The sequence below is a fragment of the Coregonus lavaretus genome, assembly GCF_964263955.1.
Source record: "Coregonus lavaretus genome assembly, contig: HAP1_SCAFFOLD_1389, whole genome shotgun sequence".
Classification (NCBI taxonomy): domain Eukaryota; kingdom Metazoa; phylum Chordata; class Actinopteri; order Salmoniformes; family Salmonidae; genus Coregonus; species Coregonus lavaretus.
In genome coordinates, this window is record NW_028160920.1 from 48,245 (window position 1) to 63,680 (window position 15,436).

The 15,436-nt window shown below is 41.6% G+C and overlaps 2 protein-coding genes across 7 annotated transcripts in view; one reads left to right on the top strand and one right to left on the bottom strand.

Annotated features, from left to right (window-relative positions):
• Positions 1–728: 728 nt before the first annotated feature.
• Positions 729–4,160, bottom strand: LOC311121302 (hematopoietically-expressed homeobox protein hhex-like). 2 transcript variants are annotated; one of them, XM_084195805.1, is made up of 5 exons: positions 3,605–4,160; positions 3,391–3,423; positions 1,754–1,932; positions 1,405–1,455; positions 729–1,190 (listed from the first exon to the last, which is right to left on the bottom strand). In XM_084195805.1, the coding sequence occupies exons 1-5, from the start codon at positions 3,957–3,959 to the stop codon at positions 936–938; spliced, it is 873 nt and encodes a 290-aa protein (XP_084051931.1). In that variant the 5' UTR covers positions 3,960–4,160; the 3' UTR covers positions 729–935. The 2 variants fall into 2 exon arrangements, with proteins under 2 accessions (XP_084051931.1, XP_084051932.1); XM_084195806.1 differs by lacking the exon at positions 3,391–3,423 and having other exon boundaries at positions 3,605–4,157.
• A 5,898-nt stretch (positions 4,161–10,058) lies between these two features.
• Positions 10,059–15,436, top strand: part of LOC311121303 (fumarate hydratase, mitochondrial-like) — a 29,918-nt gene continuing 24,540 nt past the window's right edge. For all 5 annotated transcript variants that reach the window (XM_084195808.1, XM_084195807.1, XM_084195811.1 and 2 more), the window contains exon 1: positions 10,059–10,221. In XM_084195808.1, the coding sequence (XP_084051934.1) occupies positions 10,102–10,221 (120 nt within the window). In that variant the 5' untranslated portion in view covers positions 10,059–10,101. The remainder of the gene's footprint in view (positions 10,222–15,436) is intronic.

Here is a 15,436-nt window from a genome sequence, read left to right on the forward strand (position 1 = left end):
CACCTGCTACGAAAAGTCAATTATGGTCAAGCTGCATCCCATCGACAAAACCGTGCAGCTCAGCCACCTTCCACCACAGATGTGGAAGGCCGAAATCGACGGATGAGGTGGATTGAGACGCAGCCCAGATATCGCTAGCTTAATTAAGAGTCTATGCCAGGGATTCTACTAAGCAAACACATGGAATTGTTTTAAGATGGTCACACCTAGGATCGTTTAGCTATTTGATTTAGTCAAAAAATAAATCAAAAAGGAAGTTTGTTTTAAAGTGTCTGTCCTATATCTGAGAGATATAAGAAAGATCAGGATTTAAAAAATATATATATATATATTTGTACCCATATTTAATAAAAAATAAATGGCACTAAACTACTTCCATATACTTCCATTGGTGTTTTTAACTGGTACCAGGCTACCTTCAAATAAAATACAATACAATGGTATTTCTCACATGCACCGAATACCGTGAAATGCTGACTTACAAATCTTGTGAGGTTTGTGGGCGTCCTAGAGCAAAACAACCGACTCGTAGTTTGTAGGCCAAAACGTTCCGACGCTAGAGACGTTTTCGTGAGAAGACAATTTTCTGGATGTCTCCTGGTCTGACACACACTGCTGTAGCTCGGACACCTTCCACCACAGATACTCTCTCTCTCGCTTAAACAGATGGATTTTGATCAGGACTTTTGTATTATGCTAATGTCTTTCCGCTAATTGTATTATGCTAATTTAATGCTCAATTAATATTTATTTTTAACTCATAATGACATCAAAACAACATCACAAAATATACAGGTAATTACATACAAAACAAATCTATGTCCCAGAAAGATGCTACAACAATGTTTGGAGTCGGGCTATTGGTCCTCTTCCCGGCCGTCAGTCACCCAGTGGGATAACATCTAGATTGACCTGTAAACTGTGATCTGATGTTCTCATATCGGTGGATTCAGTGGAAACCCCATGTCGTCCTCTATGTCCAGCTCTTGGTCTGTATCATCTGAAATGTCTGACTCTATTTCTCCTTGTGATAGAGGCGACGTGGAACACTGCAACCGATGGGTCATTTCTGTAGGCCGACATCTCTGGTCCCGGCCCGGGCTGAGGTTCACACCTGACTCCGGTCCCTCCTCGCAGTTTCTCCCGGTGCTCTCGTCCTCCAGATCTCTCTTACTGCCGGTAGGGTTCTCCTGGGGAAATAACAACAACGGTGACCAATCAGCCACAATATATATTTCACATTGGGTATGCCATTGCTATTGCGCATGACTTTTACGCACAGGCTACTCAAGCACTAAACCTATAATAAATGTCATTTTTTAGCTTGAAATTAGATATAAATAGCCTTTACTTTGGCAACTTTAATCGAAAAGTACATTAAACCCAGTACTCATTTATTCATACCTGCTTCAGTCGCCTCCACTTGGCTCTTCGATTTTGGAACCATGTCTTCACCTGGAAAACAACGTCAACGATATATTTTTTTTAAATGTTAGGCTACTGGATTCTGTGTCAGATAATTTACCTTAGACTATAGGCCTATGTGAAAATCAGTTGAACGAAATGTCTTTAAAAAATATGTAATTGATGATACAGATTAAACGGATGAAACCCAACTGATTACCAAAGTAACCAAAGTGTGAATGCACCAATTTGTAAGTCGCTCTGGATAAGAGCGTCTGCTAAATGACGTAAATGTAAAATGTAAATGTATAGCGACTGGATGTGGAACCAAATAAAACACGCTGCTGACCTGTCGTTCACTCAGTTGTAACATTTTAGCCAGTCGTTTTCGTTCAGGGGGTGAAAGGTATTTCTGGGTCTCAAACTTCTTTTCCAACTCGATTGTCTGGTCGTTGGAGAATCGGACTTGTCCACCTTTTCTCTTGTGCAGTGGACGCTGAATGAATGGGCTCCATAAAAGTTGTTTACCTTTGAAGACAAAAATAAAAATAATGATTTAATATAGAAAAACATGTTTATACAAATGGGGCAGAATTATATGCTAATATTAGATCTATAAGTAGCCCCAAAAGTTAAATAAATCAAAATAGCTTTCGTTAACTTGATTCGTTTCTCCTCCAGCAGAGGCCTACATGATTCTATGCAAATATTTACAATTATTTCATCTTTCTTGTCAGTTTTTGCAGGCATCCGTTTAACCTCCGTTTTTACGGAAGGCCGTGAGTTGAAACTTGAAACTGAGTGGAGACTAAAACAATGGCAAAATATCCTTCCTGTGTTTCCTGTTGCTTTATCGCACCAGTTTATCTCATTACTAACGGCCTTTCCATCAACATACTGCAATTGATGCTATTTAAAACCGAAACATGTTTTAATCATCTTATCTAATTTAACTATAACCATAACTTCATAAGAAGACAATAATAATCACCATAACAATAGTTCAATCCTTTAAAAAATGTTGGGAAATATATACATATTCCAACATATGGCGGCAGGTAGCTTAGTGGGTAAGAGCGTTGTGCCAGTAACCGAAAGGTCGCTGGTTCTAATCCCCGAGCCGACTAGGTGAAAAATCTGTCGATGTGCCCTTGAGCAAGGCACTTAACCCTAATTGCTCCTGTAAGTCGCTCTGGATAAGAGCGTCTGCTAAATGACAAAAAATAAATAAAATAAAATAAAAGGAAAAAAATAAATATGATTCATTATACCCCAAAAATATTTTGGTTTTGGGGCACCATGATCAAAACCAGATTTTTCTTATAGGCATAAATTGAATTATTTAATTAATCAAATACATTTGATAAAATAGTGAAATTCAAATAAATTCAAAGTCACCCTAAAGATGTTAAATTGCGTCACTGCATAGGCCTATTTCATGTTTGCAGTTTGATTATTTTAGCAACCATAAAGTCACATTCACCGCAGAGGAAATGAACAATATCAGACAAACGGATCCCGGCTATCAGAAGTCGAGTGTTTCCTGAATGTGTCTGTATTGAGGATGTCGATAAAATAATCAGCATCGTGCACGACTCCCGGGGAAGAGGCTGCTCGAGGCCGCCAGGAAAACATTCAACAGCTTCTGAAAGCAGATTTACTCCTATCGAGAGCTCAAGACTTCCTGTATGAACGGAAAGGGTCAGGCTTGCTGAACAGAGAAGCAGTTCACCCCAGAGCGACACTTTAATGCTGAAATAACAAGTGATTTAGAGCATGTTTCGTCGCAGGATGCATCAGATGTTTGGAACAATAACGAATTTTGCACAAAAAAACTAAAGGCGTTGACTTAAGTGGCACAACACTTTAACAGTTTGCAAATTAAACACACAACTTAATATGTGTTTAGGCAAATGATGTATAGGCAAATTATGCCTGAAGTAATCAACTATGTTCAAGCATGATACAATGCTTATACATTCTTACCTCTAAAATATACTACCACTTTAGGATGGAAATCTGCAGCATGCAGGGGAATGAGAATCTAGTTTCAAAATCAAGTACATGCACAAACGTTTTATCTCCACATTGCACATAGGTTATTACAGATTTATATTAGTTGTCAACATTAAAGTATCTTAACGAATTTCAGCAGAAAAATCATCCAAACAAGTAAGAGATTCATATGAGTTCAACTCACCAAGCGGATCGTGCCTGATCAGGGCATGGGTATAGTCCCCCATAGAGCGGTAGAATGGATACAGTGAATTTGCCCCCGAGGCATATGAGGCTGTCAGCGCAGCGTGGTGAGAGAACGCAGGGTGGATCGGTGTCGGTTCATAGATGGGGGTCCGGTACGGAGAGACCAAACTGGTGAAGGATGAGTTCGGAGACGGTAGAGTTGGCGTGGGGACCACCGCTGAAGACTGGGCCGGGGTCTCATTTCTCCCCAGGATGTCTTCTATGTAGAAAGGAGTTGGGTGGACGGGCTGGATAGGGGTCGGCGCGTAAAGAGGAACACCCATGGCCGAAGGCGTACTGTGTTGGTACTGCATGATTACCTTGCGTAATGCTGCTGAATAATATCTCTATCCAACTATATTATCTTCTGCTGTCAAAGGAAGAACTGTAGGAAACCTGTAGGCGCCTCTCTCTCTCTCCATGAGTAGCTGAGGTTTGTTGGCTGGTGATTGTGACACCAGTTAAGGCTACTTCATATCTCAGCTTTAGAGGGAGGAGATAACCGAGCAGGCCACTTCCTGCAGGCACACACACACTGCGATTGGTCCCCTCGCAAATACACTTTATAATTCAATAACATCCAATCATTAGGCTATCCCTTATCTTACCTTAAGCGCCTATGTTAATTAATAAAATAGGCCTGCCCATTTTATCTGTTTTTAATGATGGTATGAACATCTCCTGACGTGTCTATATAAATGGTTCAATAGGCTATTCACGTGGTTTTCCAGATTCAATAGGCTATTCACGTGGTTTTCAATGTGCGTAAAACATTGAAAAAAAATCTCCAATCTGGAAAAAGTTAATTATAATGGATTATAATGGAGTAATTTCCTGACTCATTCAGATAAGATATTTGGACTCATCATGCACATTATCACAGACTATTATTACAGATTTAAACCGCAACAATAGATTGTAAAATACAACTGTATCTATGGCAGGTGATTAACTCATGATTTGGATGATTGAAACAATCCTGAGGGTGATTCCTATATCAGTGGGCCCATAGAGATACACTACAATAGCGATAAACCTTCAGTATAATAGTGTTGTGTGAGTAGGCCTATTATGAATGTTAGTGGCTTTAAATAGCTCACTGAGTAGGCCTACCTGATTATCCCCGCATCGTTTCCTCTATCTGTTAAACAGTAATGAATAAATTCCGTTATAACTTCTCTAATGTTTCAGCCGGATCTGCACAATCCCTAAAAGTAATCTGCGCTCTCTCCAATTTAAAACAGAGCCTAAGACTGTGAGTAGGCCCTAGCCTATATTTTGAACATTTGTGCAATATTTCGCAGCTATTGGGTGTATTCTTTATTCACTGAAGCTACAATTTTGTAACTCGGCTCATTTCAGCTCTTTAACAGTTATTTTGGTCTTGATGCTAATTGTGCGCTGACGCAACGCTGAAATCCCCCCATTGCCAATAGTTCCACTGATAGCTGATTGGATTTTCTACAAGCGAGTCACTCCAATAAAGGACACTTTCTAACTTTGTAATTTAGATAAAGAGACCCCAAGAATAAACATTGATATGAGAGAAGCGGAGACATATAGCCTCACATGAAAGTCAAATCGGTAGATTGCTAATATTTGGACTTTGACAATCATTGCAGTGAATTGATCGGACTGGCGTCGGACTCCTGTCCAACAACAGCTGATAATTACAGAGAGCAGGGCGGGTGGTTATCGCTGTCTAATATCATCGAGCGGCAGGGACATTGTTGGCGCCACAGGTCCGATTTTAGAGACGTTTTAAAGTTAAAGGAGTAAATTAATAGAAATGTTTTAATAAAATCAATCATCATCAAACACCGAACTGTCTCTATTTTAAATATGTGGTATATTATTAGAGCCTATCCTATGAATATCCACATGCCGTCTAGGCTACTTTATCCAGTCAATTGTGAGAGAAAGAAAGATGGTGTAGCCACAGGCTTTAGGCCTATAATTTGTAGTGTTACAATTGGATATTCGTTTTCAACAAATTATACAAACTGGGTCTTCAGCGGTGTTATCACCTGATAGGTTCATGGTGCTAAAACTAAGGACTCATATTATGATGATTAGGCTGCCTACATGTAATTACAGTTTAACTGCCCCCAGATTACCAAGTAACATCATAGATTTTGGACAAAAATGAACTGCTAATGGTTTGCGACCTGCTTTATGCTGCCCGGTCTGCACACACACAGGGTAGCCTGTCATGGTTCCCCTGTTCCCCTTTGCGTGCTGCCTGCCTGTGTGATTATGGACCACCTAAACAGAAGGAGCAACACTGCTGCCATCTACAGGAGGATAGATATAGAGCAGACTAGTTGTTATTTCTGAAGTGAAAAACTGTGTGCAACCGGTGTGAAATGGCTAGCTAGTTAGCGGTGCGCTGGACTAGCTGGACGTTTTACGACTTCGGTTGTGTTCTCAAATGCAATCTGTAGTGCCAGAGTGCGCTCTGGACGTTCGTAAAATCAGAGCGTTGTCAGATTGTCCTTTTGTAAATTCAGAGCGTTTGGCTCTTGGAGTTGGGTGGCAGGTAGCTTAGTGGTTAAGAGCGTTGTGCCAGTAACCGAAAGGTCGCTGGTTCTAATCCCCGAGCCGACTAGGTGAAAAATCTGTCGATGCTTTGAGCAAGGCACTTAACCCTAATTGCTCTGGATAAGAGCGTCTGCTAAATGACTAAAAATGTAAAGTTCAGAGCGCACACTGGACGATCTGGCCGAGGAGTTATGTCCATAATATGGGAGTAGGGTTGATTCGGGCGTTCTAACCTTACAATGGCAGTCAAGATAACTGGCTAACGTTGCTGCTGTAATGATATGCTATGTGGTTCGTAAGGATAGCGTAGCTAACAAATTGTCAGCCAACATAACGTGTAAGGTAACTTATTTGAAAAGTCATTACATTGCTCCACATTTTCTTAACATTTGTCATAATTAGTTAAAGCAATGAATCAAAGTCCGCTGGACTACATATTTACCGCCATTTTCTTCAAATCTGAAAACGATGTGAAGCCACGCCCATTTGAGGAAGAATTGCATTTAGTTTGTTTAGTGATTTCTATTACTGTTATCTTAAACTTAACTTGTTCTCTGCTATATCGTATAGCATTGGAATCGTGACAACCTTTATTTAACTAAGCAAGTCAGTTAAGAACAAATTCTTATTTACAATGACGGCCTACCAAAGGCAAAAGGCCTCCTGCGGGTACTGGGGCTGGGATAAAAAAGATTTTATATATATATATATATATATATATATATATATATATATATATATATATATAACAAAACACACATCACGACCAGAGAGACACCACAACATAAAGACACACCTTTTTAAGTTGTCCCACTTACATTTCATCGGTTTGTTCAACAGATGACGCAGATGCTAAGCTACAGGACTGTTTTGCTAGCACAGACTGGAATATGTTCTGGGATTCTTCCGATAGCATTGCGGAGTACACCACATCAGTCACTGGCTTCATCAATAAGTGCATCGATGACGTCGTCCCCACAGTGACTGTACGTACATACCCCAACCAGAAGCCATGGATTACAGGCAACATCCGCACTGAGCTAAAGGGTAGAGCTTCCGCTTTCAAGGAGCGGGACTCTAACACAGACACTTATAAGAACTCCCGCTATGCCTTCCGACGAACCATCAAACAGGCAAAGAGTCAATACAGGACTAAGATTTAATCGTACTACACCGGCTCCGACGCTCGTCGGATGTGGCAGGGCTTGAAAACTATTACAGACTACAAAGGGAAGCACATCAGCGAGCTGCCCAGTGACACAAGCCTACCAGACGAGCTAAATCACTTCTATGCTCGCTTCGAGGCAAGTAACACTGAAGCATGCATGAGAGCATCAGCTGTTCCGGATGACTATGTGATCACGCTCTCCGTAGCCGATGTGAGTAAGACTTTTAAGCATTTCAACATTCACAAGGCTGCAGGGCCAGACGGATTACCAGGACATGTACTCCGAGCATGTGCTGACCAACTGGCAAGTGTCTTCACTGACATTTTCAACATGTCCCTGACTGAGTCTGTAATACTAACATGTTTCAAGCAGACCACCATAGTCCCTGTGCCCAAGAACACTAAGAAAACCTGCCTAAATGACTACCGACCCGTAGCACTCATGTCTGTAGCCATGAAGTGCTTTGAAAGGCTGGTCATGGCTCACATCAACACCATTATCCCAGAAACCCTAGACCCACTCCAATTTGCATACCGCCCCAACAGATCCACAGATAATGCAATCTCTATTGCACTCCACACTGCCCTTTCCCACCTGGACAAGAGGAACACCTACGTGAGAATCCTATTCATTGACTACAGCTCAGCGTTCAACACCATTGTGCCCTCAAAGCTCATCACAAAGCTAAGGACCCTGGGACTAAACACCTCCCTCTGCAACTGGATCCTGGACTTCCTGACGGGCCGCCCCCCAGGTGGTAAGGGTAGGTAACAACACATCTGCCACGCTGATCCTCAACACGGGGTGTGTGCTCAGTCCCCTCCTGTACTCCCTGTTCACCCATGACTGCATGGCCAGGCACGACTACAACACCATCATTAAGTTTGCCGACGACACAACAGTGATCACCGACAACAATGAGACAGCCTATAGGGAGGAGGTCAGAGACCTGGCCCTGTGGTGCCAGGATAACAACCTCTCCCTCAACGTGATGAAGACAAAGGAGATGATTGTGGACTACAGGAAAAAAAAAGGTCCTTAGATCAGCTGCACCATCAAGAGCATCCTGACTGGTTGTATCACCACCTGGTATGGCAACTGCTCGGCCTCCGAACGCAAGGCACTACAGAGGGTAGTGCGTATGGCCCAGTACATCTCTGGGGCCATCCAGGACCTCTATACCAGGTAGTGTCAGAGGAAGGCTACCGCACGGCAAGTGGTACCGGAGCGCCAAGTCTAGGTCCAAAAGGCTTCTTAACAGCTTCTATCCCCAAGCCATAAGACTCCTGAACAGCTAATCAAATGGCTACCCGGACTATTTGCAGGTCTGAATTAGCCCCTGATTAGAAGGAGAGGATGAAAAACAGAGGTGTTTCGGCCCTCCAGGACCGGAATTGAAGAACCCTGCCCTACATACAGCCTCCCTACTGTTATTTTATTTTACTGCTGCTCTTTAATCTTTTTATTTTATATTATTTATTTTATTTTTTACTTAATTTTTTTTTTTTTTTTTTGGGGGGGGATGGATCAGCTTAATATTGCAGATAGATTGTATCTTCTATCAATGTAATTGTCTGCATCACTTCCAATCCCCCATGTTTATTTTTATTTTTTATATATATATTCCCCTTTATTACTTTTCAACCCCACCATCCTTTCCCTACTTGGAGTAAATTAGTGAACAACAACGCCCAGGCCTCTACTTCCGGTCTATACTTACTATCTACACCTTATGGACAGAGTTAATTTTACAATAATTCTATATCTCTATATATATATATATATATATATATATATATATATATTTATTTATTTTTTTGCTCCTGAACTTCTTCTACTCTCAACCTCTCCGATCATTTTCATGATGTCCATCCGGTTTGCTTCTAAATGCCATATCTTTCTAACTGTGCTCTTTCCCAAAAGCTCCCAACATACAACCTATATACTTATTATGGACACAGTATGCTTACATTATTAGCTATCTTTGTTATTATTTGTTGTTATTTGTTATTAGTCCCATCCTTCAACTCTATTCAATACCTCCCATCTATCTCTTAACACCATCCATATAGGATTTACTTATCTATTTTTTACTTAACTTTATTTTCTTAACTGCAATTGTAGGTTAAGGGCTTGTCAGTAAGCATTTCACTGTAATGTCTACACCTGTTGTATTCGGCGCATGTGGCAAATAAAATGTGATTTGATTTGAAAAATAACACACAAAGGCTTAAAACAACTTAGTCTAAAAATCCGCATAGGATAAATTCAGGTTTAGACAATTAAATTGGTAGCTGTGCCTATCAGTTATTCGAGATAGCATTTTAGGACTCAACATTGCATGATTTCTAGCCTGGAAAGCCGCTAGTGTCCGCTATTTACCTGTCTTTTGACGTGGAGATCCGTAAAAAGACATGTAAATACCGCACACTAGCGGCTGTCCAGGCTACATGATTGCCGACACATTTTCAAATACCCAACACTGGTTCTGAAAACCCAAAAGGCCTCAAATCTAATGAAAAATCCTGTAATATCAAACAACGTCAATTGCTTCAACGGCATGAAGACAGACAAATGTAGTATAACGTTTTGTACTGATTTGATTCGGTGTGCTGCTTTAAATGATCTCCCCCCGTGCACAAGAAACGTTGCAAATATATGTTTCCGCCCCCTAACACAGATTTGTGGTTGGCTCATTTTAGTTCCGCCCTTCTCCCTGGTCTATAGTGACAGCTGAGCTAGCGCAATGTATCGCTCTTTGAGAAACGTCCAGCGATTTAACTGCAAACTCCAGGCGTTGCAGAGGAACCTAGCCAACACAAAGCACAATCCTGCTGCAGGAGTCATCTTCACATCCTCCAGAATGGTACGTTTAGTCTTTTCGGAGATCGGAGTCAGTTGTTAACCCATCGCAGGCCCGTAAATGACCTTATTAGTTAGCCAAGCTAACTGGCTAGCTAGCCCATTAGTAGTACTAGCTTAAATGAATTAGTAGTTAGCCACCTTGCTAGCTTTACACGAATGCAGTAATGGTGCTTTTAGGACAACCGCAGATAGTTTTTCAAACGAGAAACACAAGTATTCACAGCAATATTCTGGTAGCAAGCAAGCAAGCTAGCTTGTAAGTTGGCTAATGTTATCTTGTCAAGCAAGTAGAAGGTCAAAGTCAGTTTACAATTATCTGCTAGCTAGCTAGCTTGCTAACTGGCCAACTTTCACTGCATACTTGCCAAGTTCACACGGAGTTCAAATCAAATTATATTTGTCACATGCGCCGAATACAACAGGTGTAGACTTTACCGTGAAATGCTTACTGACAAGCCCTTTCCCAACAATACAGACTGAAAAAGTAAAATGTGCTAAATAGGAAATAGTAACACAATAAAATGGCAATAACGAGTCTATTTGTATTTATTATGGATCCCCATTAGCTGCTGCCAAGGCAGCAGCTACTCTTCCTGAGGTCCAAAATTAAGTAAGTTTATACCATTTTAAATAGTCACCTCAACTTGCTCAATTTCAACATTATTTATTACAGGATTTAGTTGAGGTTTAGGGTTTAGTGAATGATTTGTCCCAAATAGTGGTTTTAGTTTTAGAAATATTTAGGACTAACTTATTTCTTGCCACCCACTCAGAAACTAACTACAGCTCTTTAAGTGTTGCAGTCATTTCAGTCACTGTAGTAGCTGACGTGTATAGTGTTGAGTCATCCGCATACATAGACACTCTGGCTTTACTCAAAGCCAGTGGCATGTCGTTAGTAAAGATTGAAAAAAGTAAGGGGCCTAGACAGCTGCCCTGGGGAATTCCTGATTCTACCTGGATTATGTTGGAGAGGCTTCCATTACAGAACACCCTCTGTGTTCTGTTAGACAGGTAACTCTTTATCCACAATATAGCAGGGGGTGTAAAGCCATAACACATACGTTTTTCCAGCAGCAGACTATGATCAATAATGTCAAATGCCGCACTGAAGTCTAACAAATCAGCCCCCACAATCTTTTTATCATCATCAATTTCTCTCAGCCAATCATCAGTAATTTGTGTAAGTGCTGTGCTTGTTGAATGTCCTTCCCTATAAGCGTGCTAAAAGTCTGTGGTCAATTTGTTTACTGTAAAATAGCAGTTTATCTAGTCAAATGCCATTTTTCCCAAAAGTTTACTATTGGCTGGTAACAGGCTGGTTGGTCAGCTATTTGAGCCAGTAAACTGGGCTTTACTATTCTTAGGTAGCGGAATGACTTTTGCTTCCCTCCAGGTCTGAGGGCACACACTTTCTAGTAGGCTTAGATTGAAAATATGGCAAATAGGAGTGGCAATATCGTCCGCTATTATCCTCAGTAATTTTCCATCCAAGTTGTCAGACCCCGGTGACTTGTCATTGTTGATAGACAACAATTTTCCACACTTTCATAATTTGGTCAGATATACTTGGATGTGTAGTGTCAGCATTTGTTCCTGGCATGTCATGCCTAAGTTTGCTAATCTTGCCAATGAAAAAATAATTAAAGTAGTTGGCAATATCAGTTGGTTTTGTGATGAATGAGCCATCTGATTCAATGACTGACGGAGCTGAGTTTGCCTTTTTTCCCACAATGTCATCTAAGGTGCTCCAAAGCTTTTTACTATCATTCTTTGTCATTTATCTTTGTTTCATAGTGTAGTTTCTTCTTCTTTTTATTCAGTTTAGTCACATTATTTCTCAATTTGCAATACGTTTGCCAATCGGTTGTGCAGCCAGACTTATTTGCCTCAATACTCTCAACCATACAAGTTTTCAATTCCTCATCAACCCACAGGGATTTAACTGTTTTTACAGTCATTTTCTTAAGGGTGCATGCTTATTAGTAACTGGAATAAGCAATTCTATAAATATGTCAAGTGCAGCGTCTGGTTGCTCCTCATTACACATCACAGACCAACAAGTATTCTTTACATCAACAACATAGGAATCACTACAAAACTTATTGTATGGCATACTTTTCTGGAATTTTCCAAGCTGTTTAAAGGCACAGTCAACTTAGTGTATGTAAACTTCTGACCCACTGGAATTGTGATACAGTGAATTATAAGTGAAATAATCTGTCTGTAAACAATTGTTGGAAAAATGACTTGTGTCATGCACAAAGTAGATGTCCTAACCGACTTGCCAAAACTATAGTTTGTTAACAAGGAATTTGTGGAGTGGTTGAAAAATGAGTTTGAATGACTCCAACCTAAGTGTATGTACAGTGGGGGAAAAAAGTATTTAGTCAGCCACCAATTGTGCAAGTTCTCCCACTTAAAAAGATGAGAGAGGCCTGTAATTTTCATCATAGGTACACGTCAACTATGACAGACAAATTGAGAGAAAAAAATCCAGAAAATCACATTGTAGGATTTTTAATGAATTTATTTGCAAATTATGGTGGAAAATAAGTATTTGGTCACCTACAAACAAGCAAGATTTCTGGCTCTCACAGACCTGTAACTTATTCTTTAAGAGGCTCCTCTGTCCTCCACTTGTTACGTGTATTAATGGCACCTGTTTGAACTTGTTATCAGTATAAAAGACACCTGTCCACAACCTCAAACAGTCACACTCCAAACTCCACTATGGCAAAGACCAAAGAGCTGTCAAAGGACACCAGAAACAAGATTGTAGACCTGCACCAGGCTGGGAAGACTGAATCTGCAATAGGTAAGCAGCTTGGTTTGAAGAAATCAACTGTGGGAGCAATTATTAGGAAATGGAAGACATACAAGACCACTGATAATCTCCCTCGATCTGGGGCTCCACGCAAGATCTCACCCCGTGGGGTCAAAATGATCACAAGAACGGTGAGCAAAAATCCCAGAACCACACGGGGGGACCTAGTGAATGACCTGCAGAGAGCTGGGACCAAAGTAACAAAGCCTACCATCAGTAACACACTACGCCGCCAGGGACTCAAATCCTGCAGTGCTAGACGTGTCCCCCTGCTTAAGCCAGTACATGTCCAGGCCCGTCTGAAGTTTGCTAGAGTGCATTTGGATGATCCAGAAGAGGATTGGGAGAATGTCATATGGTCAGATGAAACCAAAATATAACTTTTTGGTAAAAACTCAACTCGTCGTGTTTGGAGGACAAAGAATGCTGAGTTGCATCCAAAGAACACCATACCTACTGTGAAGCATGGGGGTGGAAACATCATGCTTTGGGGCTGTTTTTCTGCAAAGGGAACAGGACGACTGATCCGTGTAAAGGAAAAAATGAATGGGGCCATGTATCGTGAGATTTTGAGTGAAAACCTCCTTCCATCAGCAAGGGCATTGAAGATGAAACATGGCTGAGTCTTTCAGCATGACAATGATCCCAAACACACCGCCCGGGCAACGAAGGAGTGGCTTCGTAAGAAGCATTGGCTAGGCCACTCCAGGACCTTGAAGTCTCCAGATCTCAACCCCATAGAAAATCTTTGGAGGGAGTTGAAAGTCTGTGTTGCCCAGCGACAGCCCCAAAACATCACTGCTCTAGAGGAGATCTGCATGGAGGAATGGGCCAAAATACCAGCAAAAGTGTGTGAAAACCTTGTGAAGACTTACATAAAACGTTTGACCTGTGTCATTGCCAACAAAGGGTATATAACAAAGTATTGAGAAACTTTTGTTATTGACCAAATACTTATTTTCCACCATAATTTGCAAATAAATTCATAAAAAATCCTACAATGTGATTTTCTGGATTTATTTTTTTCATTTTGTCTGTCATAGTTGACGTGTACCTATGATGAAAATTACAGGCCTCTCTCATCTTTTTAAGTGGGAGAACTTGCACAATTGGTGGCTGACTAAATACTTTTTTTCCCCACTGTAAACTTCCGACTTTAACTGTATATATATATATATATATATATATATATACAGTTAAACTCAGCAAAAAAAGAAACGTCCTCTCACTGTCAACTGCGTTTATTTTCCACAAACTTTACATGTGTAAATATTTGTATAAACATAACAAGATTCAACAACTGAGACATAAAACTGAACAAGTTCCACAGACATGTGACTAACAGAAAGGGAATAATGTGTCCCTGAACAAAGGGGGGGTCAAAATCAAAAGTAACAGTCAGTATCTGGTGTGGCCACCAGCTGCATTAAGAACTGCAGTGCATCTCCTCCTCATGGACTGCACCAGATTTGCCAGTTCTTGCTGTGAGATGTTACCCCACTCTTCCACCAAGGCACCTGCAAGTTCCCAGACATTTCTGGGGGGAATGGCCCTAGCCCACAACCTCCGATCCAACAGGTTCCGGGCTCTTTGCTGGCCATGGCAGAACACTGACATTCCTGTCTTGCAGGAAATCACGCACAGAACGAGCAGTATGGCTGGTGGCATTGTCATGCTGGAGGGTCATGTCAGGATGAGCCTGCAGGAAGCAAACCACATGAGGGAGGAGGATGTCTTCCCTGTAACGCACAGCGTTGATATTGCCCGCAATGACAACAAGCTCAGTCCGATGATGCTGTGACACACCGCCCCAGACCATGAAGGACCCTCCACCTCCAAATCGATTCCGCTCCAGAGTACAGGCCTCGGTGTAACGGTCATTCCTTCGACGATAAACGCGAATCCGACCATCACCCCATGTGATACAAAACCGCGACTCGTCAGTGAAGAGCACTTTTTGCCTGTCTGGTCCAGCGACGGTGGGTTTGTGCCCATAGGCGACGTTGTTGCCGGTGATGTCTGGTGAGGACCTGCCTTTACAACAGGCCTACAAGCCCTCTCTCAGCCTATTGCGGACAGTCTGAGCACTGATGGAGGGATTGTGCGTTCCTGGTGTAACTCGGGCAGTTGTTGTTGCCATCCTGTACCTGTCCCGCAGGTGTGATGTTCGGATGTACCGATCCTGTGCAGGTGTTGTTACATGTGGTCTGCCACTGCGAGGACGATCAGCTGTCCGTTCTGTCTCCCTGTAGCGCTGTCTTAGGCGTCTCACAGTACGGACATTGCAATTTATTGCCCTGGCCACATCTGCAGTCCTCATGCCTTTTTGCAGCATGCCCAAGGCACGTTCACGCAGATGAGCAGGGACCCTGGGCATCTTTCTATTGGT

Bases quoted from the DNA above. Each gene is read 5' to 3' on its own strand.
- LOC311121302 (XM_084195805.1), bottom strand. From the start codon at position 3,959: ATGCAGTACCAACACAGTACGCCTTCGGCCATGGGTGTTCCTCTTTAC. The intron at 3,424-3,604 runs GTGAGTTGAACT...TGCATGCTGCAG, and splicing joins GATCAGGCACGATCCGCTTG to ATTTCCATCCTAAAGTGGTA. The intron at 1,933-3,390 runs GTAAGAATGTAT...TTGTCTTCAAAG, and splicing joins AGTGGTAGTATATTTTAGAG to GTAAACAACTTTTATGGAGC.